This window comes from Lissotriton helveticus, chromosome 4_1, assembly GCF_964261635.1.
Source record: "Lissotriton helveticus chromosome 4_1, aLisHel1.1, whole genome shotgun sequence".
NCBI lineage: Eukaryota > Metazoa > Chordata > Amphibia > Caudata > Salamandridae > Lissotriton > Lissotriton helveticus.
In genome coordinates, this window is record NC_136063.1 from 496,212,345 (window position 1) to 496,240,240 (window position 27,896).

At 47.5% G+C, this 27,896-nt stretch overlaps 1 protein-coding gene across 6 annotated transcripts in view; it reads right to left on the bottom strand.

Moving 5' to 3' along the window:
• LRRCC1 (leucine rich repeat and coiled-coil centrosomal protein 1) overlaps positions 1-27,896 on the bottom strand; it is a 481,085-nt gene that overhangs the window by 103,818 nt on the left and 349,371 nt on the right. For all 6 annotated transcript variants that reach the window (XM_078687089.1, XM_078687090.1, XM_078687091.1 and 3 more), the window contains 2 exons: positions 13,031-13,205; positions 4,220-4,383 (listed from right to left, as the gene is read on the bottom strand). In XM_078687089.1, coding sequence (XP_078543215.1) covers positions 4,220-4,383; positions 13,031-13,205 — 339 coding nt within the window. The remainder of the gene's footprint in view (positions 1-4,219; positions 4,384-13,030; positions 13,206-27,896) is intronic.

Genomic DNA, 27,896 nt, shown 5'->3' on the forward strand with positions numbered 1-27,896 from the left:
CGTCGCGGAGCCGGGTTTCGCATAAAAAGAGAATGTCAGGGTTCTCTTCAAGTAGGAGAGTATTTACTTCTAGGTGGTGTTTAACGAGGGATCGGACATTGAGTTGAAGAATGAAAAGGGGGGATTGTTTATGCGTGCCTGAGAGGTGCCTAAATAGGCAAGGGATGGGTGTGGAGAAATGACAGGACTTACATAGGAGGCGAGTCGGCCCGAGAACTCCTGAAGTCATCTCGCAGCTCTGCCCGGGGTTCAGGGCGGCTAGGGATTTTCTATCATAGTGGCGGGGGTCTTGTGGATTTTGGCCAGGGGGACAGGCGAGAGGCGATGTCTTGGCGATGACGAGCGCAGATGGGCTTGCCTTAGGCGCGCAAACGTCGCGCCCGCTGCGCGTTCGAAATATGCACATAGTTTATAGGGTGTAGGTCCTGGGAGGGAAGGGCGTGGCCTCTGAGAGGGGTGTGGCGTCAGTGATGGCGCCAAGAGTTGTTTGGACGAGTTCCCTCGGCAACGCTAAGATCCGCTGCGTGGGAGTGGTGAGGAGACTGAGTTTCGGTACGGTGAGTTTACAATCAACACACTTCTGACGTGCCACTCAGTAATTAAAAACAACAACACACTGCAATTGTGACTCTCAAAGGTTAAAAATTAGAGTGCTCTTTACGTTCGGCTACCGGCTTCCGCCTCAGGAGATATAGTAGTCTCTATCAGATGTTGATGTTTACCTGCAGAAGTGGGTTTGAGAAAGACCAGCCCTGCAACATGCTGCTGTTCCACCACTGCAGAAAGTAGCGAGTACTGGCCTTCATCATCACTATATCTTCCAGTGACCTTCCACTTGTGACAATTCTCTCGCAAGGCACTCCAGTAATGGTGCACGTGAAGACTGGTGTGCAATATGACTACAATGCAGGAGGCCATGATTCCTAAAAAATACTTCACTGTTCGGACTATGATACGACAATTAGGTTGAGAAAGAGGCCGCAGCTTCTGAATGCTGCTACCCTTTGGTTGTCGGGGTAGGCTTTTCCTGTAACTGCACTCAACACAGATCGCAGGAAGGGTTGGATCTATTGAGGGTGGTGATGGGACTTGGTGGCAATTATGGTGAATCAAAAGATGTTGAGCAGGCAAAATGCTGCTTGACTGGGAGCTAAGCACTGCTGCCTGCCCCCACTATTGATCAGCCAATTGTCCTGAAAGGGGAAGGCTTGAGTGCGCCTCCCCTTAACAGATGGACGGCAACTAAACACTTTGTGAACACCCTTGGAGCCATGGTGATCCTGAAAGAGATTACTTTGTATTGGTAGTGATTTCCACTTACCACAAAGTGAAGATACCAACAGAGGGTGCAGTGAGTGGGTTTTTGGGAATATGTGTCTTTGAGTTTGATTGTTGTCTTGTAGTCACCTTTTTGGGGCACAGAGAGAGGACATCCTGCAGGTTGTCATATGGAATTGTTCCGACAAGATGTATTTATTGAGAGGTTCATTTATTGAGGGCATGAGGGAATAGTTCATTTTGCAAATGAGCTAATAAAGAGTGCAAACTCATTTCCCTGTTGGTGCTAAGGCAGCCTTTCTATTACCCCCTTTTTGAGGTGCGCCTGTACTTCTTTCTCAAAGAGCCAGAGATGGCCTTGGCTGAGGACAGGTCTGCAGGGTGGAATGTTGAGAGGATATGTGAAAAGCATTACACAGTAGCTGTGGTGGGCCATAGCTAAAACCGACTGGACTGATGTTATTTTTTGCCAGCAACAGAGCAAATCTTGTATTCTACCAGAACAGATGTCACGTGATTGAGGGGAAGGAAGGGCGAGTCGAAGTTTAGAGGTGGAAGTTCCTTTCCCAGGGTCACTCTGCCATTTCCAATGTTGTTTCTCCTGTATGCACCCCTAATGTTACCCCTGACCACTTGTTAGGGATATGTATGATGCTGTCTTTGATAAGACGGAGGCTCGTTTGGTCTTAGCTCTTCTCCTGGGATGCTGTTAACGAAAAGTGCCTCTTGCAGCTGACGATTACTAGGCACCCAGACTTAGCAGTTGGGATGGAATGTATGAAGAACACTTCTTCCTGGCATCAAGTTCCCTCTGTAGTTTCTGCACTGTCGGTGCCTCTGACTCTTCCGATTCGGCTGTCAGCGAAGCTTTCAGCATGGACAGGATTTTGGGTGCCATCATCAGTGGTGCCTTTGGTGTAGACTTCTGGTGTGAGTTAGGGCTTTTTTTTTGCCCTTGGGTTGCGAGACGCTCCAAAGCTGGTGAGGACTGACACCCTTAAGAGGAGGCTTATTTGACTCCAAAGAATTCTCTCACTGTCAAAGCTGAAGGCGACAGAGGTCCTAGAATCAGTTTTTGTCAAGGTTCGGGGATTGATGCCAGACTCCCTTTACCTTGGTGTGGGATTTCTTTTGCAACCTCGGGTTGGCCGCATGGCTCTTAGAGGCAGGCATGGGTGCTATAAGCCTGTGTGTCTTTATTTTGAGGGTCAGCAATCTTTGGTCCGGTTCGATTTCCTCTTCCCACTCTCGCTCTAACTCGCTTGAGGATATGGGTTTTGGCTTAGCAGCTGAGACTCCAGACTGACAGGTTTTATTCGGCACCAAAGAGAGCCTTTTCTCTGATGATGTCCAGAGTTTCAGAGGAATGTTGCTGGTGTAATTTGTGGGGTGCCCAGCACCTCTCTCTGCGTTACCTCAAGGTCTTCTTATAGCAGAATGCGAGGCAGGACTTGCAGCTGGTATCATTTTGATTGGGGAAGAGGCAGAGATTGCAGAAGTAGTGATAATCTCACCATAGACACTTAGAGTTGCATATCCGGCAGTGTTGGAAGGGTGTTCATTCTACCACCCCTTCTGGATTGCATTCTCCGGTGCTGGTTATCGAGGAAGGACTCATGATACCCAAATAGCATGTGGAGGTCCCCGGTCTCTGGGGTGTTGACTAGTAGTTGGCGGTCTTCTGAAGGCATCTGGCAGAATAGAGGAGCGAAGTGGAGTCGAGACATAGACTTTTCTTTTGAATCTTCAGTGTTGAACTTAAACTGTGTGGGCCCGAAGAATAGGGCAGTCTCTGAGCCATCTCAGTGTAGGTTCGAACCCAAAGTAGGAAAAAAAATCTAACATGGAGTTGGTGCCCATGCGTGTTGTGATCTAAGGGAGTTGTCACAGTCCATCCCATGACTCGAAAGCTTATTTGAAGAAGAAAAAAAACTTTCAAACATCCAAGTCCAACACTAGATGGCAGGAGTATGCAGAGCATGTGTTTCTACAGCCACACATGCTACAAACAAATATTACCTTTAACATGACCAGGATTGCCACCCTTTGAAGAAAGGTGAATTTGAAAGTAGATGTGGAAAACATTTTTTTTAATGTAGCAGTTTTGGGGGCGTACTAAACTGGCTGTTCAGTAGGAATTCCTTGCAGAAAACATTTTGTTTTCGTTCAACATCCATATAGATTTATTCTTTAACTATTTCTGACAGAGGTGGTGTAGCTAAGAAGATGTAGCATGATTGGATAATTGCTGGTTTCTTTTTGCCTCAGACAGGTAGCAACTCAGTCAGTCATTTGCATATAATATTGCAGCAGTAGTGAGAAATTCTGGAATCTTCTCAAACTAGCAGGCGCTACTCACTGCAGGGACAACGGATGACCACTTTGCTCCAGCTATAGTTTCTTTTTCCTATTCCCATCCCCACCACAGAGTACTGTTGTCTTCAATTGCAGAGGACCATAGAGTCCAGGAAGGATGAATAATATCATACTTCAAGAGCAGTGTATTCCCACAACATGTATAAGTGCGTGACACAGAGCAGGGAATATAAATAGATCAATCATTTGAAGGGACATGCACTACAATTATCCTTTAACTGACGGTAAGCTACAGAATGTTTACTTAATTCTTTTGAATTAGAAAACGTAATGGCCTAGGTGGTAAATGAAGCACAGATCCATCTTGCATTAAAACGATGCACCTTAATATTTTATCTTGATTTCTGATAGAAAACAGAAGTCTACTTGACACTTAAAACATCAGGTATTTTAAGTCACAATAACAAAAAGAACATCCTTCCTCAAATAGCAAGATTTTATGTGAGGCATAAATACTTTATAAGACTGTGGTGCGCTAACTTAACCCGGTAATCCACTTTAATGCGGTCCACTGTAAAGTATAGCATTCTTTATGAAACTGAAAAAACAAAGAGCCATAGCTTACCTCCTTTAGTTTTCTAATGGTCTCTGTCTGGTCTTCAACAACCTTTGCTTTAATTCTCAAAGTATCATTGTCGCGTTCATTTTGTTTTTTCAAGGTCTCGACTTCAGCGGTTAGAACCTCAATTTTTGCTTCAAGTTTCCCACGATCCTGAGCTAAAGATACTCCTAAAAACAGAAAGCAGAAAAAAACACTTGTTGCACAAAACATTATGAGGCTCAGGTTTAACCAATATAAACACAAACCAAAGTATCCACAAAAGAAAACATTCACAATGCATTTAGCAACTAGAAGGACATGCAGTATAACTCTAGATGAAACTATTTAATATAACATTGTTGAAAATAAGGAGTCAGTAAGAAATTGTAGCAATGCCGATCATCAGAAAGAAGATGGTCATACAAATACTTCATATGTTTATCATGGTTATCGAGGAATCCTTCCACACTTGAGATCATGCAAGAAATAACCAAACACACATTGAATATCATGTGTCAGGAGATCCGAAACCAGATAAGTTTCCAGGAAGTTGTTGCTATAGAGCAGAATCAGGTCAGAAAATCTGATCTATTGCTTAGCCAATAACAGAACACTTTAAGCCCTCTCATTCCAAAAGTCCACACACCATATTCATTCACCATATTGGGATAATGAAAGGTGCATATGTTAAGGAGAATAAAACGGAGTGTGAAAAAAAGGCAAACAATTAAGAATCTGAAGAAATGATACCACCACAAGAAAACTGTCAATATGACTAAACAAAATAGGCAATCAAACAGTTTTTGGATAAGGGCAAACTTAAAACTGTGTGCCACAATACACTTCGAGCTTGGTTCACTCCTATACTTGGGGATTAAAAACGCAATTTAAAAGGAACACTTAAAAGGGTTTAGAAAACCAAAGATTTTCAAGAGACCTTTGCCAGAATAGCGTTAGAAGTGAGCTAGAGAAGATAGAACGGGACGTACCAGAATAGTGTGGGGCTATGAGAGGAAGAACAGTAGATAAAGATATGGGTGTCCCTCACCTCCTCTCTCCATTTTCCCAAACCAGAAACCCTATTTCAGCACTTATTGGCCTACAATGCTTGCCCTCCCTCGCCATCCCCCCACCCATCCCACACACACACTCAAAAGACTGCTTTCTCTTGGTGTGTGCAGTCATTGGCAATATTGATGTCACCAAGATCCGTGATTTCGGTTTCGAACATCAACTTCTGCAAGTGCAACTCCTGGGTCCTCTTGGTGCGTGGTACGCAGGGTGAGGGTAGTGGAATGTAACTATGCACAGCAATAGGCGGGGCTCCGCCTATGACTTGAGGTTAATATTTCCTGATAAACTGTGTATGAGGCATAAATGAGGTGAAATCATCTACAGTGGAGACAATATTTCAAGAATAGGGGGAGTGGGCATTATATCAGCAGAACAACATGTAGAGGAGAAGGGTACAGACTTAAGAGGGTACCCCCATCCAGGGCACCACCTGCTCTACACCTCCCCTTCTCAACACTTGTCAGACTCTATTCCTCTTCGCCCTCCATTCCCCACTGCTGCATGTGCCACTTTCTCACATTTGGACAGTCCCTATAGCCAAAGGAAACAGCAAACTCCAGGGCTCTCCAATTGAAGTGAGTAAAGCCAATGGAGCATTTTCCTGTTAGCATTTGGCTTCCAGCTCAGCTCTCCACCATAGTTCAGCCCACTGTTGCAGTAGAGGTGAGAGGCAAACTAGATCTAAGGCCGCATGCAAGTATATGCTGCAGCAGCAACACTCAAGTTGTGGTTCTGCAGAGGCTAGTATTTGAGATGGAATTCTAGTCCTGGGTGGCAATCATGGAGAAACTACTGGATCCCTGAGGGTTAATTATATATTGCCACCTACAATAAAGGTTGGGTGGGGGGTGAGACAAGGCTAGCCTCTTTTCCTCAGGCTTCTCGCTTGCATATTCAGCCTCTGGACCTCCTGGATCAGGGATGTTCACCCTGTTAAAGGATTTCCTATGGGCCAAAGAGAACAAGAACAAGAACAAGATCTTGCTCTATACAGATTTTATTTCCAAAATGTGACACCAGATATACAGTGCCTAGGCTTATGAATATATTTAGGAAAATACGGGAAACACTCTGGGTACCAGAAGAATTGAGACAAATGTACCTTATATGAAGTCTTTGCCTGGGACAATAGAACTTTGAGATTGTTCCAATTTAGAACAGGAGAGAATGAATTATTTTATCCTGATATGGAGATCATCAGGACTACTTGAAAGCATCATACTGATTGTACTGCATAACAAGTGGTGTTTACCACTGGAAAATGATGCCCCTCTCACTAGTGGCACAAGCAGCCATTTTTAAGATGATAGTGTTCCCAAAATGTGAATACGTACTGCAGAAGAACCCTTATCAGGTTCCAGAAAAAATTAAAGCAAACTTGGGGCACTGCTATGGAATGGCAATACATGCCAGATAGTCTTTTCACAATTTATTTAGCAGTGACCAAAACATTGGGGCACACAGATGATTACCAAGAACAAGGCGGCATGTCGGATGCATGAACACAAGAAAATACACAGGCATCACAGAGCACTAGACAAGGCAGGACTTGAGAAAGTGGCAGGCAGACAGAGGCGGCTAGCCTTGGGTCTTAGACAGAAATCCCTCATGTGCCACTTATTCACTTAGAGTCACCGTAAGTTGCACTGTCAAATATAACTTGGGGTCTTGCAACTTTAGCTGTTGCATGGGATCTAGCTGCAGTCCCCAATTCACACCTGTTTTGTGTACCTCACTATCTATTTTTGTAATTTCATTAGGGATGGGTGGAATTTGCATAGTCACACTACGCAAAACTCAGCGAAATGGTAAAAAATCTCAGCGAACATGACGAAATTATGCGAACACGCGGAATTGCTTCCTTACGATGCTTTTTTCCTGTTCGCGATCGCTGTTTGCATGCTCGGGGGGAAATATCTTGCGAACACGCATTTTGAGAATGCGAGCAAGCAAAAAATTACGCAAAGCCGCGGAACACAGAATTTTGGGCAATTTCGCGTTTTCCGCAGAACGCGAAACTACCCAAATTCTGCGAGCGGAACGGAATTTACCGCCCAGGCATAAATTTCATGCTGTTTGTATCTTGCCGGCTATCCCTTCTACATCCCTCACTTTGAAGGCTTTACCAGACTCCCTTTTCAGCTCCTCTATTGGTAACTTGTCACAATTTAGTCCATCCAGGAACAGGTAAGATGCACATTATGATTTCCATATATCTGATTTAATTGTGGTTATGAACTAGTACTTGATATCTGGGACTAGACTGTATGTTATAGGTAACCTCTACTGCCTGTGATACTGCTGACTCACCTTTTAGAGGGGACCTTCAGGTTTGAGATACAACAGTGTCTTCTGTGCTTTCTTTCTTTTACCTTCCCCTTTTTCTCCCTTGGGGACTTAGCCATGTCCTGAGGTTACCACTCAGCTGCAATCTGACTTTTGGATGCAGGAGTGGAATAACTTCAGATTTCATATTTGCTACAAGCTCGTAATCAAGATGTAGCCAGCTGCGGGTACAGTCACTGGCTGTTAAAGTCTACTTAGCAAGGAGACCACCGCTATGGGTGGCCAAGCAGCAGATGAACTCCCTCAGTTGGAGGGCTTTAGACAAAGTAACCTGATAGTATTTACAAACTTTTGAGGACCAAAATACTATTAAAACATTTCATGAACTGAAATTCGAATGTGGCCTACATAACTGCAAGATGTGCAGGTACCTATGAACAGAAAACAACATGCCAGTTATGGTATTGTCTGGAGGGCGTTCTCTACATTGACGACTAGCGCAGTGCTTTCCAATCTTTTTAGAACCACAACACAATATTTATAACAACAAAATTTCACCACCAACCCAGCTTTCATGGACATGAGCAAAATTGCTGAACGGAACAATATGGAGCTCAAGCAAGCGATTTCTTGTTCCATGGAGCAATAACCATGCCCACACAACAATGGTGGTGAGAGGGGCTAATATAACCTCAGATGCACAAGGGCCTGCAGAGCATTTGTGAGATTTCTTGAACAAGACATGCAACGTCACTCATATACAGGGAGCTGCAGGGACAGACTAAACTTAGGCACTAAGAGAACAATAGTAACATGACCTGGGTGGCCAGATAAGCAACACAGACTGGACTAAAATATTGGCGCTCACCCCAACGGTATCATACAATGCGAGTTTTAAACGAATCCAATACTACCTCCACATAGCATATACATCACACCAAAATGAGCAAATCTAATGTACCCCAATGCAAGTGTGACTTGCCCTAAATACAGCGAGAATACTGCATTTATGCATATGGTGTGGGACTGTCCAACTTCACAAAATTACTGGACTGAGGTGGCGGAGATAGCATCAATAGGACGGCGGATAACAAACTCCCAGAGCATTCCTACTACTAGGGATTCTTCACACAAAGGAAGATAGAAGCAATTATTGAATAGATTCACAGATCTGGCGATCAAACTTGGCAGACGTCAAATATTAATAGCCTGGAAGGCCGTTGGTAGCCCGAATTTTAAGAAATGGCTAGCGGAACTCCACAGATGGGACAACTATGAATGAAATGCATTACATCAAGAGGTTAACAGGGCCCAGAGCTAAATAGGGATCACTCACTGGTCGAAATACATCAACGAGGGAACCAGGCAATTATAAGGTGCCAGGCAGATGATGGGTAACACGATATGAGCACAAAAAGGTGGTGCACCCACAACACGTCCCGAGACTCCTCTAAACGCAGGCCCTCATCTATCACCCACCACAAGCAAGTATCTCAGACAATTGAACCCACCATACACACACCCACCACCATTGTCCTACATGAGCCAACGCCCAACCCCACTCCACCCACCGATTGCTAGAAGGGCTGTTAGTTGTCCTTTTTTGGTGAATGGTATCTACATGATCACACAGCACGTTTCACTTTAATGTTTAGACAAAATGTTATGGGCTGATGTGGCAGTGCCATGCGAGAACTGTGGCAAACTGGAGGAGGGAGGGAGAGACTGGGTCAGCCAGCATGTGTGCTATGAATAATGACAAAATTAAACAAAATACGTTAAAAAATAAATTTTTCTTTTAAATATCAAGTTTTACATTATCAAGATACACAGGTCTTACATGGGATTTGTTTCGGCTTCATATAATTCTTGATAAAAATCGTGAAACACCTGAACAATCTACCCTGGGTCATGCATTAGGATAACTTTCATGCTCTGAATAGCATCTATTCTGTTTCAGGATCTATTTTGTCTTATTTTTTAGTGCAAGCACCTTCCAATGGAATTGCTATATTCATAGTTCTGATCACTATTAAATAGTGTACTTCATTGCAAGTTCATTAGTATAGATATTGTGGACACTTATGTTTATACTGCAATGTTTGTAAAAGCTGCTCCATAGGATGTTTATTAATGGTAGCTGTAATATGCCTGGCTTCTAGATCAGCTATTTCTACATAGAGTTTGCCAATCTGATTGAACACCAGCTTTTGTTTTCTGATGGTATAGCTTAATGTTGCCCATCAAACACCTGCCTTTAATTGACCTCACATTGACATTAAATGTAAAAAAAAATCAGGTCTCCACGGCTCCATATATTTAATATATTCTGAATCTAACAAAAGAGCTTTGTCAAACGTCTAGTTAAAAGTTGTTCTCTGCATGGCCCCTTACGTTCTAATACCAATGGGTTATGTTCTGAAAACACCTTAGGGTATTTCTGCATCGAGACATTATGTATAATATTTGCTAATCCCAAAACAAATGTATTAATTAAACATAGAAGGATGCTTTTCCAGGCTGGCAGAGAATAGATTACGGATGAATTACAGTGTGGGACCACTTTGTTTCTGCAGCCAAGCACTGTCCTCTGCCCACTCCTAAGGGGCACAAACACTACTCGAGTAGGGTCGGTTTTCAGATGTCCTGTACCGTAGCAGGTATGGTTGACAATATTGGGCACATTTATTTAATACACACCTTTATTCCTAATCAGGTGTGGGGCGTCATCTATTTTGGTCCTGATGAATTGCCTAAGTCCAGTTGGGCCACAATGCCAAGAAACATGTTGACCCTACTTCACATAGTTTAACCTGTCGAGGGTCATTAGTCCCTAAAACAGCATTTGTTTTTACTTGTCATGGGGATCACCTTGTTAAAACCATCTTTGGTACCCCTTAGACATTTTTAACCACTCACTGCCGCACCAGACACACACGGTATCCTCACTTGCACTCATCATTACGGCAATCACATCAGAAGACCTCCGACAAAGACGCCTCAAGGGGCCAGTTGACATTGCAGCGCAAGTCCAACAAGGAGCAGCCCAATGATGAAGAATGATACCTTTCTGGGTGTGTGAGGGCATTCACTTTTGATCAATCAGATTCCCTGATCCAGCTGACCAGCCCAGACTGACAGCTTCTCCTCCACCCATTTCCTTTCCTTGGAGGAACACCATCCTTCGATGTTTAATCGTTACATTTAAGGCTCCTAGTCCGTCCCTTTGTTCATTAAAAAAAACTATTGTCATACACTTTTTACGGGGATGTGATTTGAATGTAAATCCCATATATATGGGGTGTAGTCTAATCTAGGAATCCACTAAGCCATGAATCAGCATAAGTCTATTGATAGCATACCTGACCGTTGTTTTTGCACCATGTAGCTTTGTAGCAACTTTTCATTATCAAGACTACAATTAAAATCACTGCAGATTAGTGGCGCTAGAAATTCACATATCTCAATGTCGTACATATTTTGGCCTTAAACTGAACATACGGTAAGGGATGTCATTCCAGTCATGTTTTCTCATCTTACAATGTGGTCAGTGGCTTTTTTCAAAATATTACATCGATTTCCCTTTCTTTGATTGTTACACCACAAGTTGGGGCTTGTGTAGTGCAAACGATAACTAAGACCATCTAGCCATTATAGGGAAAAGAAGGTGGATACCTAGCTTGAAGTTAAGGAGCTCTTCTGCCCACTATTGATCCTGCCAGCATAGGAGCGAGAAACTACGTATGAAAGATGACCTATATCTGTGATTGGTATCTGCTTCATTTTCTGCCTTGTAGCCAGTGTAAAATTTGTGCTGCACAGCGGATAAGACTTACGATTTGAGCAATCAATGAACATGGTGCCAAAAGTAGCCAACATGTACCATGGTGCTGGTGGTTCAGGCGGAACTCTTTTTGGGCAATAGTGACATGACAGAGGGGTAGCTTCCCCCAGAGTATCAAGTGGTGTCAGCTATGCTCATCTGAAGAAGACTACTGCAAGCTTCTTCATGACTCCAGAATACCTCGAAGCCTGCGAGGACCAGGTGGCCCAAGAGATCCTGCAGACACAGACTCAGATGCTGGATCACCCAGGGTGCCACTGTGGCCTAAGAACAAAAGATGATGATAAGCAAGAGAAACATCACCCCCAACACTGCCATCAACTAAATTCTTGACTGCGGATGCATACAACTACTGAGAATAGAGCGCAGAAGACAGCAGAAGATGCATTACAGACGGTAACCCAAGTTAATTTAAATTTACTTATCATGCATGATTTGTTACTACAAGAACTCAGATAAAAAAACTGCACATTAAGCAAAAACAATATAGCACCACGTATAAAATGTATTATGGGAGTGGTAGTATTAACAGAAGAATTGAAATGGAAACTAGGGGAACATAAAACATAAGCTATAGCCGCAAGGAAAAGTGATTCTATATGTGCAGAAAGGAGCTGAATCTGATGATCAAATAAATGATCAATCATAGATAAAATCGCAAACAACCACACTTTGGTAGAGCAAATTTAAAGTGATAAAAGCAGTTATGATTCTGTAGCATACACTAAACCAAATCGTTTGCTGCAGAACAACAGCGTTTCAAACACCAAATTAACTGCAGAGATACAGGAAGAATACAACAGTTAGCACAAGAAAGCATAATCTGACCGAGCAAATTTTCCACACGCAGACTGATCATCCGAATTATCAGAGAACAGCAACATTGAAGACACAAATAATATGTAATTTCCTCCTTCAAGAGCCTCAATAAACCATAAATCTCTGCTTCCTCTACAATGAAAAGTCCTTCTTTGGTTTTTTTTGCAGGCATGATGGTGGGAGAATACCAACGAAGGACTTCAGGTAAGTCCTCCTTTGGGTCACATTTACCTCCCTAAAGTTGATAATCCTCAGATGTCTCCCTCTCCAGGCCTACCTAACAAATAAGGCAATGGCTTAGATACGGGGAGAATGTTCTCTATCGGCACTGTATATTCTGGGATCACATAGCATGTGAGTGGAGCAAAGATCCATGAACCGGAAAAAAACGGAAAAAGCCATAATCATGTCTATGTTAGCTATCTCCTTTATGATGAGCTTTTGTTGTGCTTGGTCACAGTGTCCATTTACTCTACCTTTTACAACGGAGGATGTAGATGGTGGTCTTGATGTTCCAATTGTGCTTGTCTTGGACTATGTTGCCTAAGAGGCAAGGGATAGGAGGTGAGTGTAGTCTGTGTTTAAGGAAGTTAGCTACCCTAAAGCACAAAGGTACCAACAATTTGATGTGTTTGAAGTTGGTCATCATTTCTTAAGCAAAACACAACTATTTTACCTGGCCACGTATATTTTATTTTCAGGCATATTTAACTAATAATAAAGACAGGGGGAACAATAAAATAGGTCTAGCCAATTAAAAAAACACTTTTAGAACAGTGCTTAGCAATCCCAAATAATCCTGAGTATATTACCCTGATGTGCAAGCTCTTGTCCCCAGATTTTTCTTTCTGCTCTTAAACCATCTATCACAGATTCTTGGGCAGTTAGCTGTGAAATAAGTTTAGCCTTGTCTTGCTTGAGTAGTTCAATTTGAAGTGCCTTTCGTTTTTCTTCGTCCGCTGTATCCTCAAGTGCTCGAAGTTTTTTCTTAATTCAACAAAAGAACAAAAGAAACAAATGATAGATAAGTATGAACTATTTTTAACAAAATACAAGATGCATTTTAATGAAAAGGCAGTGGGGTAAAGATGTTCTATAGAACATATAATTTTCTTCTACTTAAATGTTGCTAACCAACAATAATAAGCAGCACCATCAATCGTGACTTTAATCTACATGAATAACAATGTATGCATAGAAACACCCAACTTGTTTGCTCTTTTAGTCCATTTCTTGATGTTAATGGTACACTAAACAAACAAGTTACTAATCTTGGCTAACGCCTAATCTGGTGGACACTATCTCGCCGCAGTTTCCTTGTCTTTGAATATCCCCAGGAGTCAGACTGGATCCGGAGGATTTTCGAGCAGTACCCTAGCGCGCACGTAGGAGGCATTGTTCAGTTACATGTCAGCGTTGTCCACACTGGAAGTGACATGCGCGGTACCTATATAGGCGCCAACTCGGCACACTAACTTCAGCTACTTTTGTGACTTTCCACGCTAGGAGTGCAGAGCCACAATGAGAACTGACCACTGGTGTGGAAAAGACTAAGGCCCTGAAAAGGGTGTTCCCATACCTCAACCGGTTCGCAAAGTGGGGAGGATGGAAGGGTCGGTATGAAATATGAAGCTAGATCAAGCCCCTATCATGTAAGGCATTACTGAAGGTAAGTAACTTGTTCATGATAGAGACCTCTTGCTGCAGATTCCTTACCTTTGAATAGATGCCCAAGCAATACCTCCCTGGAGGTGGGTCAGCGAATCTAATTAAGTCAATAAGTCCTGCAGGCCAGAAAGGGCGAAGTGCCCATCACGATGGACCCGACTGCCCAGGCAGTAATGTTTTATAAACGTGTGTAGGGACGTCCATGTCGCTGCCTCACAGATATCCAGGAAAGGAACGCTGTGCGTTAACGCAGTGGTCAAAGCCTTGGCTCTGGTAGAGTGAGCCCACAAGCTCTCAGGGGGTTGTTTCTTGGCCAATGTGTAGCAGATCTTAATGCACAGGACAATCCTTCATGAGATGGTTCTTTTCTGTACAGCCTTCCCTTTCTTTGCCCCCACATAACCAACGAACGGTTGATTGTGCACCAGGAACTCTCTTGTGTGGTCAAGGTAGAACGACAAAGCTCTGTTTGGGTCCAGGCAGTGGAGTCTCTCCTCTTTTTTGAAGGGATGAGGTGGAGCAAAGAAGCTAGCCAGGGTGATGTTCTGGCCTACATAGAAAGGGGTGATCATTTTTGGCAGAAAGGAGGCACTTGTCTGAAGAACCAGTTGTCTTGGTAAAAGGTGGTATAAAGGAGGGTGACTTAGTGCACTTGCAGTTTGCTGACCCTCCTGGCCGATTATATGGCCACTAAAAATGGCAGTTTTGATAGTCTGCAGCGTAAGAGAGCAATTGTGTAGTAGCTCGTATGGTGCACACGCAAAAAGGTCAGAACCAGGTTGAGGTCCCACTGAAGCATGATAAAAGTCTTAGGTGGTAACATATGTTGTAGGTCTTTAAGGAACCTTGCCGCAACAGGTGGCTTTAAAAAGTAAAAGCTGGTCTGGCAACCGAAAAAAGCGCAGAAATGGCAGACAGGTAATCCTTAACTTTGCCCAAAGCAGAGACCTGCTGGGCTAAAGACAGAACAAACAATAGAACTTGAGAGGGGTGCAAATAAGGGCGTTGATATTGTGGGAGGCACATAATAATACAATTTTTCCCCAACTGCAGGTGTATTCAGTCGTGGTCGAGGGACGCCAGGCTGCCAAAATAACCTCAGACTTCGGGAGGAAGGTCAAAGCTGTCCACTGTCGCTGTTTAATCTCCATGCATGTAGGTGAAGAGTTCACAGGTGTGGGTGCAGAACCCTGCCCTGTTGTTGCGACAGAATATCCTCCCAAAGTGGTAGCTTGACGGATGACCGATGGTCATGCTCAACAGCTAGGAATACCAGACTCACAGTGTCCAATCCAAAGCCACAAGAATGACTTGGGCCTGGTCATTTCTGATCTTCTTGAGAATTCTGGGCAGTAGTGGTATTGGCGGAAAGGCGTACTGGAGGCCGGAGCTCTACTCATACGAAAAGCACCTATGAGCGAGGGTCGCCTTGGAAACTCCAAGGTGCAGAACTGCTGACATTGCACGTTCTAGGCAGTGGCGAACAGATTTAACCAAGGTTCTCCCCACTGCTGAAAGAGACCTTGCACCACCTCCAGGTGGAGACACCATTTGCGATCCAGTAGGCATCTCCGGCAGAGTTAATCCACCCTGATGTTCAGAGAGCCTGCCAGGTGTTGAATGCCCAGAGAAATGTCCTGATGTTCCAGTCATGCCAAGAGGCACAGGCCTCTTGACAGAGGGTCCCCGACCCCACCCTGCACTGTTTGTTGTAGTACCGCATGGCAGTGGTGTTGTCTGTAAAGACCTGCACCAGCCTTTCCTTGATTGCAGGAAGAAAGGCTCTTAATGGCAAGCGGATCGCCTGAAGTTCCAAAAGGTTTATGTGAAGATTAGACTCTGCCAGAGACGAAAGTCCTCTGAACTCCGCCCCTCTACATGGCTACCTCAGTCCAGAAATGACGCATCTGCCACTACAGTCAGCTTTGGCTGGTAAATGGAGAGGGGTCTGTCACCGACCCAATCACGGTTCGTTAGCCACCACTGCGGGTCTTTTGCCGTTCCTCCTAGATCTGGACCATGTGGGAGAGATTCCCCTAATGCTGCATCTACGGGACCTTCAGTTCCCACTGCAGAGTCTGCATATGCCAGCTGGAATGCGTCACCAGCAGGATGCAGGAGGCCATGAGGCCCCACATCCTCTGAGTCAGTCTCACCGAAATCCAGGACAGAGGCTGAAACATCGGTATCTTTTTTTTAATTTAAAGTTTTAAACATCTTTTTATTGAATTTTCCCTGCTAGTCTGTCAAAGAGAGGAGGAGGGGGGGATGGGGGAATAGAGAGGGGCAGCTTATTATAGTGTGACGGCACCAGTCACGGCAGGGGACTGCGAGTCTCGTTCCACAGCCTCTGGGTGCGTGAGGTGTTTGAGGAGTTCACCCCAGGCCTGTGCAATCGGATATTTGCGCAACCCCGCAGTTTCCTCCTTATGTAGCGTAGTGCTCTCAGATTGCGCCCATACTGTAAAGGACTTCTCCCAGCTAGCTGGCACTGGTGGGTCAGCGTGTTTCCATCGTTTCGTGATGAGGCGTTTTGCCGTTATCAAGCCCAGGTCTATGAATCTGGATGCTAATCTATTCTTTTTTGTCCGTGTGTGCAGCCCCAGGATATAGGTTTTCCAGGTAAACGGCAAGAGGACCGTGGTGCAGTTTGCCAATGCGTCCACCACTGTGTGCCAGTAGGATCAACCACAACATGTGCAGCAGATCAGCGTCAATTAGGGGACACCGGGGGCAAACAGAGGTGTCAAGGTGGAAGTAGTCATTAATCTCATCAGGGGAAAGGTACGCTTAATGAATTATGCATGTCTGAATGAGTTTGAATCATGAGTTGCGTGGTATGTAAGTGGATCCAGCCACAATTGTCTCCCACTCCTTATCAGCCCACAAACGTCCTCTGTCGGCAGCGCACTTCTCGCGTAGTCTTTTCAGTGGCTTCAGTGTGTGTGTCAGGAGAGCCTCTGTCAGCCAGTGTACCACGTGTGAGCCCTCTCCCATCACATGCAGGTATTGTACAAGGAAATGCGTTTGGGGCTCAGTGGTGATGCCTCCCCAGGTCGCGTCAGGGTGTGCACTATTGCCGCATGTAAGAGGAAGTGGCCGGTAGGGATGTCATTTTCCATGGATAGAGTGTCAAACGTGAGAAGGGTGTCCTCCGCGTATAAATCACCCACCACGTCTAGGCCCGCCTCATGCCACCCTTGTAATTCAGAGTCAGACACTTTACCCTTGCCTCTGGGAGTTCCTAATAATGGTAACAGTGGAGCATAAGGAGGCGTGTCGTGTGCCAGATGCAGGCTTCTCCTGAAGCACTTGTGAACCAGCGATACGTAGATCTGGGACGGGCAGGAGAGGCGATTTATAGGGTGAAAAAAGTAATACAGCTGGGACTGTGGCCATGGCAGTGTTGTGGTCGCAGTATCCGTCATTCCACACCCACTCATCCATTTTGACACCCATTGCAGCTGGGAAGCCAGATAATACAATTCCATGTTCGGGACTGCAAGACCGCCGCTGCACGAGGGCGCATATAGTTTGCTTAGTGCTATTCGAGGCCTGCCTTTGTTCCACATCAAATCACGAAGGATGGCCTCCATGCTCCAGAAAATCTTAACTGGGCTTGTGCTCTGATTGCACAAAGAAGTGTGGCTCAATGGTTAGAGCGGCAGACCCTGATGCAGAGGTCTGGCCCGGGACCAGGGTTCAATTCCTGCCTCGGCGGGTCTTGGGCTCAATTTCCTCGGACCTGATTCTAATCATGGGTCCCACTCTGCAACTCTGGGCAATAGCTTGCTTAATCTCCACAATGGCCCCAACAGCCCTGGGATGCCTGGCTTCACCTTGGGGGTGCCCAGGAGTGGACATTTCACAGGGAAAAGCCAGGAAGGGTTTCACAGCGGTATGCATTACAGCGCCAGGACATCCATGGGTATTAGTGCGCTTTACAAGTCCAAATTACAAATTACAATTACATTGCCATTATGGCTCGTACCAAATTGCCCTCTAAGATGTCTGTGGGAGATGTATATATATATCTCTCTAAGTACCTGAACATGGATGGATATCAAGTCAACGTGGCTCCCTTGATAATAATAGGTGTATCAGTCACCCCATTGACAACAGAATAAACTCCAGATTTCGACCAGTTATCTTTGAGCCCTGACAGTCGTTCAAATTGTCGGAAGATGTCCGTTATGACCGGTGGGATAGTCCGCAGGTCTCTAACATACAATAATAGGTCATCCGCGTAAAGCGAGACAGTGTGTAGCCTGTCACCTAGCTGTAGACCCCAATCACCACCACTGGCCCGAGCAATGCTGCCAGGGGTTCCATAGCTAGGAAAAAGAGTTGTGGGGACAGCAGACATCCTTGCCTTGTCCCTCGTCTAATTCTCAAGGCGTCGGAAATTAGCTTCCCCATCTTGACCCGTACCATAGGGCGTCTATAAAGGAGGCCAACCATCTGGATGTAATCGTCCCCCAGCTCGTATTTGCGCAAGACCGCCGCAAGATAAGGCCATTCTAGGGAATCAAAAGCTTTCTCCAAATCGAGAACTAGGCATCCGGATCGCGGCCAGTCATGGGGGCATACGTGTGCACGTGGAATAACCGTCGTATGTTGACGGAGGTGCTTCTGGTAGGGACAAAACTGTTCCTGTCGGGGTGAATCAGTCTTTACCAGTGGAGCTAAGCGTTTGGCCAGCACAGATGAAAATATTTTGTAATCTGTATTGAGGAGTGCCAAGGGCTATAGGTACAAACGGGGGTGGTGATGGACGGAGCATCTGAACCAATCAAACACTCACACCCAGTCAACAGATCTGGGTTTAATCCATCACCGTTCTTTAGCCCACTCTGCCACCCCAGATCAGACATGGGCATATGCAAATCAGTCTGACCCTGTGCCTCATGGGAACAGTCCAGCCCGAACTGCCAAGCCATGCCTTCCCTGGACCGGAATCAAGCTTCCTAGGACCGGTTTCTGGCATTTCAGCAGTCTTCAGCCAGGCTTGCTTGAATCCAGTGGCAAAGTGAGCAAGGGCCTCAACGTCTGAGCATACCCTGCTAACTTACGGCGAACAAAACGGTACAAAAGGGGGTGGTGATGGACGGAGCGTCTGAACCAATCAAACACTCACACCCAGTCAACAGATCTGGGTTTAATCCATCACCGTTCTTTAGCCCACTCTGCCACCCCAGTTCAGACATGGCCATATGCAAATTAGTCTGACCCTGTGCCTCATGGGAACAGTCCAGCCCGAAATGCCAAGCCATGCCTTCCCTGGACCGGAATCAAGCTTCCTAGGACCGGTTTCTGGCATTTAAGCGGTCTTCAGCAAAGGCTTGCTTGAATCCAGTGGCAAAGTGAGCAAGGGACTCAACGTCTGAGCATACCCTGCCAACTTATGGAGAACAAAGCGGTACAAAAGGGGGTGGTGATGGACGGAGCATCTGAACCAATCAAACACTCACACCCAGTCAACAGATCTGGGTTTAATCCATCACCGTTCTTTAGCCCACTCTGCCACCCCAGTTCAGACATGGCCATATGCAAATCAGTCTGACCCTGTGCCTCATGGGAACAGTCTAAGGGCTATAGGAGCCCAGGAGTTGAGGGTCTCGACCCGGCTTAAGTAAGTAGACAAGGGTCGCCTCATTTTGTGTAGTCGTGAGCGAGGAGTCTTTTATGGCGGTTGTGTACAGAGTCAGTAGCTGCGAAAGCAAGATGTCTGAATATGCCTTATAAAATTCAGCGGGCAAGCCGTCAGGGCCCGGTGATTTGCCATTAGATAGCGAAAAAATGCTGTCACGTATTTCCTCCTGCAAGAGGGGAGCATTAATCTCTTCTTGTTGCTCGGGGTGGGCTACGGTAACTCGACTCCTGTCAGGAAGGACTGAAGCTCAGCGGGTGTGGATTGCGCTTGGGATAGATATAACTGAGCGTAGTGAGAAGTAAACTCGTCATGAATAGCTGCCTGGGTGTACACCACAGTACCCTGCGGAGTATGCACGGATGTGATCGGCGGAGTCAGAAGATCAGAAGAGTAGCTTGTCTGCCTTGTCACCCTGGTGGTGAGTTTTCACAGCGTGTACCGCATAGTTTAAACAGCGTAACCTATCCAGAAGCCGGGAGTGTTCCTCTCACACGTCAGACAGGGTGTCTGTGGCATCCATGTCCTGCCCCGTTCAAGTGTAGCTAAGCGCTTTTCTATTCTGAGCAATTTCTTCTCCAGCTGCTTGCGCATACCCCCTTGTGTGTGTGGGCAGTGGCCACGCATCACCACCTTGAAAGCATTCCACTCTATATGAGCGGCGGATGCTGTGCCTGCATTGTCATCAAAATGTTGCAATGGCGGTGGCCAAGGAGCCACGGAAAGGCGCATCTAATAAAACAACAGGCTGCAGCCGCCAGGTGGCGATTGGGGGTCGGGCGTCTGCCCACTGCAGGTCTAGGATGTGGGGGTTGTGGTCTGAGTGGGTTCGGCCCAAATAATGTGCTGAGACTACATAAGGCAACAAGGCGGGAGACGTCATAAAGCGGTTAAGGCGAACATGCAGCCTGTGGGCCTCCCCGATTGATAGGAGTATACTCTGTCAGTCGGGTGTGAGTGTCTCCATGCATCAATCAGGTTCCACTGTGACGCCCAGCCGGCTAGAGCCCTCATGGCGTGTGCTGTGCTCATACCTGGGAGGGGAGGGAACAACCTGTCCAGTCCTGCATCTAATACACTATTGTAATCACCCCGTAGCAGCATAGGGAAATCATGCCAGGGTGCTAGAATTTGTGAGATATGATCAAGGAACACCCCTTGTTACGTGTTAGGGGCATACAGCGAGGCAAGCACTACATGCCTGTCGTCTAATTGTATTGTATGTATTTTATGGCATATTTATATAGCGCAAAACTGTCACCCAAAGGGTATCCTGGCGCTTGACTTAACCAGCCATACGCAATGTTATGCTGCCTCAATCTTTACGCTATCCTGGGAAGAGGTGTGTTTTTAAACCTTTTTTGAAGGAGGGAAGATCCTCCTTGCTTCTTAAGGGCAAGGGTAGAGCATACCACAGTTTAGCTGTGGCGAATCTGAAGGAGCGTCCGCCCATCCGAGTCCTCACAATTTTAGGGATTACCACCAGACAAGCTGATGAAGAACGAAGGGGTCTGGTAGGAATATACCAGGAGAACATCGTCTGCAACGAAGACGGCCCCTGGCCATGGAGGGCCCTAAAAACAAGACATAGAGCTTTAAAATCAATCCGCTGGACAATTGGCAGCCAGTGGAGATCCATAAGCGCCAAGGAAGAGGAATCAAAACGCCGTCTAGACAGAGCCAGCTTAGCAGCCATATTCTGCACTCGCTGCAGTTTACCCACTAGGATAGCTGGCGCACCCAGAAGTAGCGCGTTGCAGTAATCCAGCCTGCTTAAGATGATACTACGCACTACCTCTGGGCGGGCATGGACCGGGAGGAAGGAAAGAATCTTCCACAATGTTCGGAGCAGCATCATACATGTTGCCATGGTTTTATTGACAAACGCGTCTAGCTGTAGATTAGATTCGAACATCACACCCAGATTCCGAGTTGAAGCTGCCGCTGCCCCAGTGCCCTGGGAGGAAGAAGGCCAAAAGTCCGGTGGCAGAGGCCGGGGAATGCGATCCATTGAGCAGTGCAGAACCTCGGGTTTTGAGCTGTTAAATTGCAGGGAGTTCAAACTCAGCCATTCTGCGGTAGCTGTCATGCAGCGATGGAACGTCTCCTGCGACACAGCATCCCTACCCTCAAACGAGAAGATAAGTTGCGTGTCATCGGCATAATTGATGACCGCAATGCCAAAGGACTTAATCAATCTGACCAGGGGACGGAGGTATAGATTAAATAGAATAGGGCTAATGGCCGACCCTTGAGGTACGCCCTGCCCCACTTTCTTGATGTCAGAACGGTAGGGCGGCAAGGCTACCACCTGGTGTCTATTACCAAGGTAAGAGACCAACCAATCCAGGGCCAGGCCAGATACCCCAATCTCCTCTAGTCTCGTGGCCAGAATGGCATGGCTGACCATGTCGAACGCGGCCGACATGTCGAGCAGCACTAAAAAGGCTGCTCGACCAAGGTCGACACGCGAACGAAGGTCAGCCAAAGCGGTCACCAATGCAGACTCAGTACCGTGGGCTGGCCTAAAACCAAACTGAGCCTCGTCCAAGCAGATGTTAGTCTCTATAAAGCTGGACAGATGTTTTGTCGCCAGTTTCTCCAAGATCTTAATTGGCAAAGGAAGCAGTGAAATAGGCCTGAATGTGAATAGGTGAATAGGTACCGTGCGCCACCACATATCTGCCTTCAGTGTTTATTTTGACATCCGTAACTTTGAAAGGGACCCTCGGTCTGACCCATATTAATGTTCCTCGCGCAAACGCTGAGTAGCCTGTGGCGTACAGCTTACCCCGCCATCGGCGATGTAGGTGTGGCAGCTCAGTTTTGGACAAATGGGTCTCTTGCAACAGCAATATCTGTATAAGGTGTCGCTAGAGATAAGAGTATATTTGATAGCGTCGTGATGGAGTGTGCATGCCCCGCACGTTCCATGTGCCTATTTTAACGGAGGCCATAGTGTGTGAAGAATGTGAGCAGAAGAAAGAGCACATAAACAAGTAGACTTCGCAAGCAATGAGTGTGGCCGCATTATTGGCTCCTCTAGCCCTATAGCCCTAAGTGGTTGAAAATTAAGCTTCCACACGTTAGATGGCGAAGCAAACAGTTCAAAAAGAGTAAGTAATACCAAAAGGGCGATTTTGCAACAGGCCATCGTCCAAACCTTGTACCAAGACAACATTCACACAATGACTAAGGGGGGGGGTGCGCTAAACACTTGTAATGAACAAAGGATATGCAAGTATCTTGAAAAAATCTCAGGAGCTCCCCGACTGTCAGCCAGTCGTAAAGGGGCGATCGTCGCGCCGAGCGATATCTCAGCCCGGTGATCCATGCTGACTCAGGGATAACGAGTGAGTGTGCAGTCCTGTGTACTCTCTACCATTCCTATGTGACTCTTAGAGTATATCCATCCGTAGCCCTTCCCTATGTATATAGAGATAACTCTAATCACCAGTCTCTTCTTTGTGTGACTTTACATCTTGTACATTTGCAACTTTTTCTGTTTGTATCTTTTATGTAACGCATGTAATCCTTAGTCCTTATGTTTTGCAACTGGTTCTTATGTAAAGCACTCTGACACCTTCGGGTAAAGTTTGCGCTATATAAAATCGCATTAAATAAAATTAAAATAAAAAAGGAACGAGAGGAGCCCCAGGACCATCGTAGGAGCAGAGTTCAAGACACAGCCAAGCTGCAACTGTGTCGAAGATCCCAGGGACTGCAGCACTAGACAGTGCAAGGTAGGGCAGGCCGTGTCCGCTGGCCCCAACAGATGACAAAGGCGTGTCGCATAAGCGATGATCTAATACAACTTGTTAGACAATGTTGTCGGACGTTTGTGCAGTGACGTTAAGCAGTTCATAAGAGGCCTGCTGGACGTCGGAGTAATCATTGTCACTGATCTGGTCCCGGTCCTGATGGCTGGAGACAGAGGCGTGGTCGTCCAGTTGAGAGCCTGTGATGTCCGCAGTGGCCAGGAATACCTCACAGCGCTCCCTCAGCGCTTGGCTCCGGTCTGGTCCAGCAGACTGGGAGGTCTGAGAGTGCCTCCGCCGTCTGCCAGTACAGCGGCGGTGGGAGGACGCATTGCGTGACTGTTGTTGCGGGCCAGAGGGCGCAGCTTCAGGATTTGCGGAGGCATAAGAATCCATCCATTCTGCCGCTTGTTGTGGGGTTTGGAAGAAATGAGTCTTCCCATTGGCAACTACATGAAGACGTGCTGGGAACAGGAAAGAGTACTGCAGATTGTGTTGTCTAAGGCGTTTTTTGACTGCCATGTAGGAGTACCTCTGTTTTTGGACCTGTATTGTGTAGTCTGGAAAGAACATTATTTTATGATTATCAACCTGAATGTCCCATAGTTTTCTCATTTCCTGCAATATGGCATCTCTGGCCCTGTAATTGAGGAGGCAGATCAAGAACGGTCAGGGGTTGGAGCCCGTTGGCAACAGCCTCGCAGGCATCTTGTGCACCCACTCCACTATGAAATGAGATGAGCGAGTGCCTTCAGGTAGCAGAGAACGGAGCCAGGTCTCGGTGTACACACCCGGATCTTTCCCCTCCTGGCCCTCCGGCAGGCCCACCAGGTGCACATTGTTGCGTCTTGTCCGCCCTTCGGCATCCTCGACCCTGTCCTCCAGGAACTCGACGCGGTTGAGCAGATTTTGTATATGCTGGTCTGCGGCTACAACCTGCAGAGCGACGTCAGCTTCTGTGGCAGAGGTGAGGTCCGCTAGTTTGCGGTGATCTGCGCGCAAATGTGTAAGGTCTATGGCCACCTTGTCAATTTTATTTTCTAAGGAAGTGCGCACTTGTTGCAGGGTCTCGCCCAGGTTCTCGACTGCCGCCAAAACTGCATCCAATTTGCCAGAGGTGGAGTCCGTGGCAGTTTGCGTCGCCATCTTGCTTGATTTACTGCTGAAGGACAGAGGCGAGGTTAGGGTACGTCCTGCACTCACCTTAGCACGAGTGCCGTGGGACATGTGGCTGGGGCCTCAGTTGCGTGGCGTCCACTGGTACAATCCGGTCACGGACCAAGAGCACCGGCTCAGCACGGAAGAAGCCGTCACGCCAGGGCAGGCACTGCAGGGAGCAGAGGCCGGCACGCAGCACACCAGGAGATCCCCATCACAGGGTGGCGGGGCCGGCGGGAAGCAGCCAGCGGAAGAGCGTGGTGCTAGGGGTTGAAGTGCAGCTCGGCGTGGTGCATAAGGGGTGTAGAGTCCTGCCACTGGAACCAGTATCTCAGAGGTGGGGGCTCTACCTGCACTGCAACGCCAGGAGAAGAGTGGCCTCTGCTTCAGTTACAGGGGTCGTGCCAAATGTCAGAGCCGCCGAGACAAGACATCCACCGGTCAAACACAGAAGGGCGCGGGTGTGGAGCGTGCGTTGCACCACTTACCAGTGGCATTCAGATAGTAGATCCTCTTCGCCACACCCGGGTGCCCCCGTCGGGGATGCAGCAGTGAACGGATAACAGAGCAGAGCCGCAGTCACAATCCAGCAGCCCAACTGAGAATAGCAGCGCAGGTGGGAGTGGAGCTGTGGGGCAGCTGTGTGTGGCATCCAGAACAGCAGAAGCACCACAGTGTTACCCCAGCATGCAGGACCAGAAGAAGATTGCTGGTAGCGCCCCAACCCGACCACTAGAGCCACAACACCCAGGACCAAATGGGCAGAGCTCGATAGAGGCCAGGGGGGTGACTGGGGGGCCACCCAGGAATGTCCAGAGTCACTAGGGTCCACCATGACTCGCTGCCGGCCCTCCACAGTACAATGTCCCCACTGTCACCGGGCCTCCAGCTCGCAGCGAGGTCAGTTCAGTAGAGCACAGTCCGTCAAGGGGCCCACTTACCCGAGCCTGGGATTTCAGCAGGCACACTCCGAAAGTAGGGTGCGATTCACGAAGTCAGCCCCTCTGGGTCGGGCGTCAGTGCACGGTCGCCAGGCCGTCGCGCGGACACACCAGGGGTCAATGCCAGGAGCCAAGGCACGCCGGTTATCCAGTCCAGCGGGGCAGACATCTAGGGCACGGTTCCCACTCCTCCGCTCAGCGTGGCCCGAGTCTCACTCCCGGCAGCACCGTGAAAGCAGCTGCGCCACTCGGCGGGGCCTGGTGGGCGGAGTTCAGCCTCGGACTCGCGTAGCCGGCGGCTCCGATGAGTTGGGAGCGCGCCCCGCCGATCACAGGGCTCAGAGTCTTGGGCACGGTCAGCAGTCCCCGATTTTCGGGGAAACTCGCCTCCGGGACGCTGTAGGCATCCAGGCACGTCTCTGCTTGTCAGGAGCCACAGCAGGTCAGCATTGGGCAGATAAATGTGGCCGTGTATGGGGAGCTCCAGGCGGAGCTCTACCCGAGCACGTCTGCCATCTTTGCCAGCTTAGCCACGCGCCCCCTGAAACGCGCCCCCCTGAAAAGTCGATATCTTAGCATGAATATCCTAGACTTGCCACTCGGGAGGATAGGCCCGAAACTGCACCGTGTCCATAAAAGTGCAGATGAAGAGGAGCGTCTGAGAGGGAGCCAGGTATGACTTCTGCATGTTGATAGTGAACCCCAGTGAGAGCAGGAGGTTCACTGTAGTCTGAAGGCGAGTGAAGACTGCCTGGGGTGAGCCGGACTTGAATAACCAGTCATTGAGGTAGAGGAAGAATTAAATCCCTGATCTCGGCAGGTGAACTGTGACTACCGCCATCACATTGGTGAACACCGAGGGGCACTGATAAGGCTGAAGGGGAGCACAGTGAACTGAAAGTGCTTGTGGCCCACCATGAACCAGAGATACCGTCTGTGGTCTGGCAGGACGTGGATGCGAAAACAAGCATACTGCAAGTCCAACGCTACCATCCAGTCTCGCAGATCCAGGGCAGACTAAACTTGGGCGAGCGAGAGCATTCTGAATTTCTCTTTCAAGAGGAGGTTGAGAAGCTGCAGATATAGAATAGGACGAAATCCTCCGTCCTTTGACACCAGAAGGTTGCAGCAATAGCAACCACAACCTACTTCTGATGCAGGCTCTCTACGTCTCCCTTGGCCAAGAGAGCTTGCACTTCTTAACAGAGCAAGGAATGATGGTCCTCCGTCAGCCAATAATAAGTGGGTGGGATGGGTGAAGCGGGTATCACAAAGGAAAGGGCGAAGCTACTTTAGACTATCTGTAGTACAAATCGGCCTGATGTTACTGACAACCAGTGGGGGAGGGGATGGAATATCCTCCCTAATACTGGGTGCCTGTGATGGCCGACAAAATAAGGTTTGGAAGCCGGGGGGATGAGGGGCTTGTTGGTGGACTGACCTGACCACTGGCTTCATGTCCCACATGATCTGTGGGACTAGAGCCCTTGGCTGGGGCGCCTACTGGCTGTGGTAGCTGAGAGGCTATGGGTGCAGCTTAAGACCCCTTCCATAGCTCCAAAAAGGGGGGAATCTGGAGTGGAGTTGATCAGGGGCCACAGACCAGCCCAAGGACCTGGATGTAAGCTCTGCTATCCTTTAAATGCTACAGCGATGAATAAGCCTGGTCTCCAAATAGGCGAGAGCCATCAAAGTGCATGTTCATGAGGAAATCCTGGACATTCCCTGAAAAACCAGATGTTCTCTGCTAGGCGTGCTCCGCAAGGTCACAAACTATGAAATCGCTCTATATAGCGAGTCGGTTGTGTCAAGACCACACCTGATTGAGAACTTTGCTGCTTCTCTTCCGTTGGCAACTGCCTTAGAGTGTATGGACCATAGACAGCCAAATCCCATAGTGTATGGGACTAACGGTTCAATAGGCACATGGTGTTCACTCACGGCAGTGCAAGGCTGATGGAAGAGAACATTTACTTACCGCAGGTGTCCAGTCTCTTGGAATCCCTATTTGGTGTGGTAGGGAACGCTCCAGGGTGAATGCGGAACAAGGAGGCTTGGAAAAAAAAGCTCTCTGGGGTGGGATGCTGGGTAAGGAAACTGGGTTCCCCAGGAGTTAGGCGTTAAAGGAGGGCAATCGTCCTATTCACAGGAGCCCCTATGCAGTGCTTGGGCAATGCCCTAAGTAGGACATCCGGCTTAATGAAATAGGAGTAAAGGCTCTGAGGGGGTGACTCCTGTTTGAAGCACCCCCAGTCAAGCCACTGGGGGCAGCTGAAGGTCCAGGATGTCAGCTGCCCTGTGCACCACCATAGGGAAAGAAGCTTCCTCCTCCGTAGCCACAATAGGAGGGGAAACCAGGCTAGTGTCAAGTGAGGTGTCTAACCTGCTGGCCTCACCCAGTTCCTCATACCAGTTGCCCTCGTCAACTGGGTCGTCTCCATAAGGGTCTCTCTTTGAGCATGTTTGATTCACAATCCAGTTCTTTACTATATATTTAGGTTTT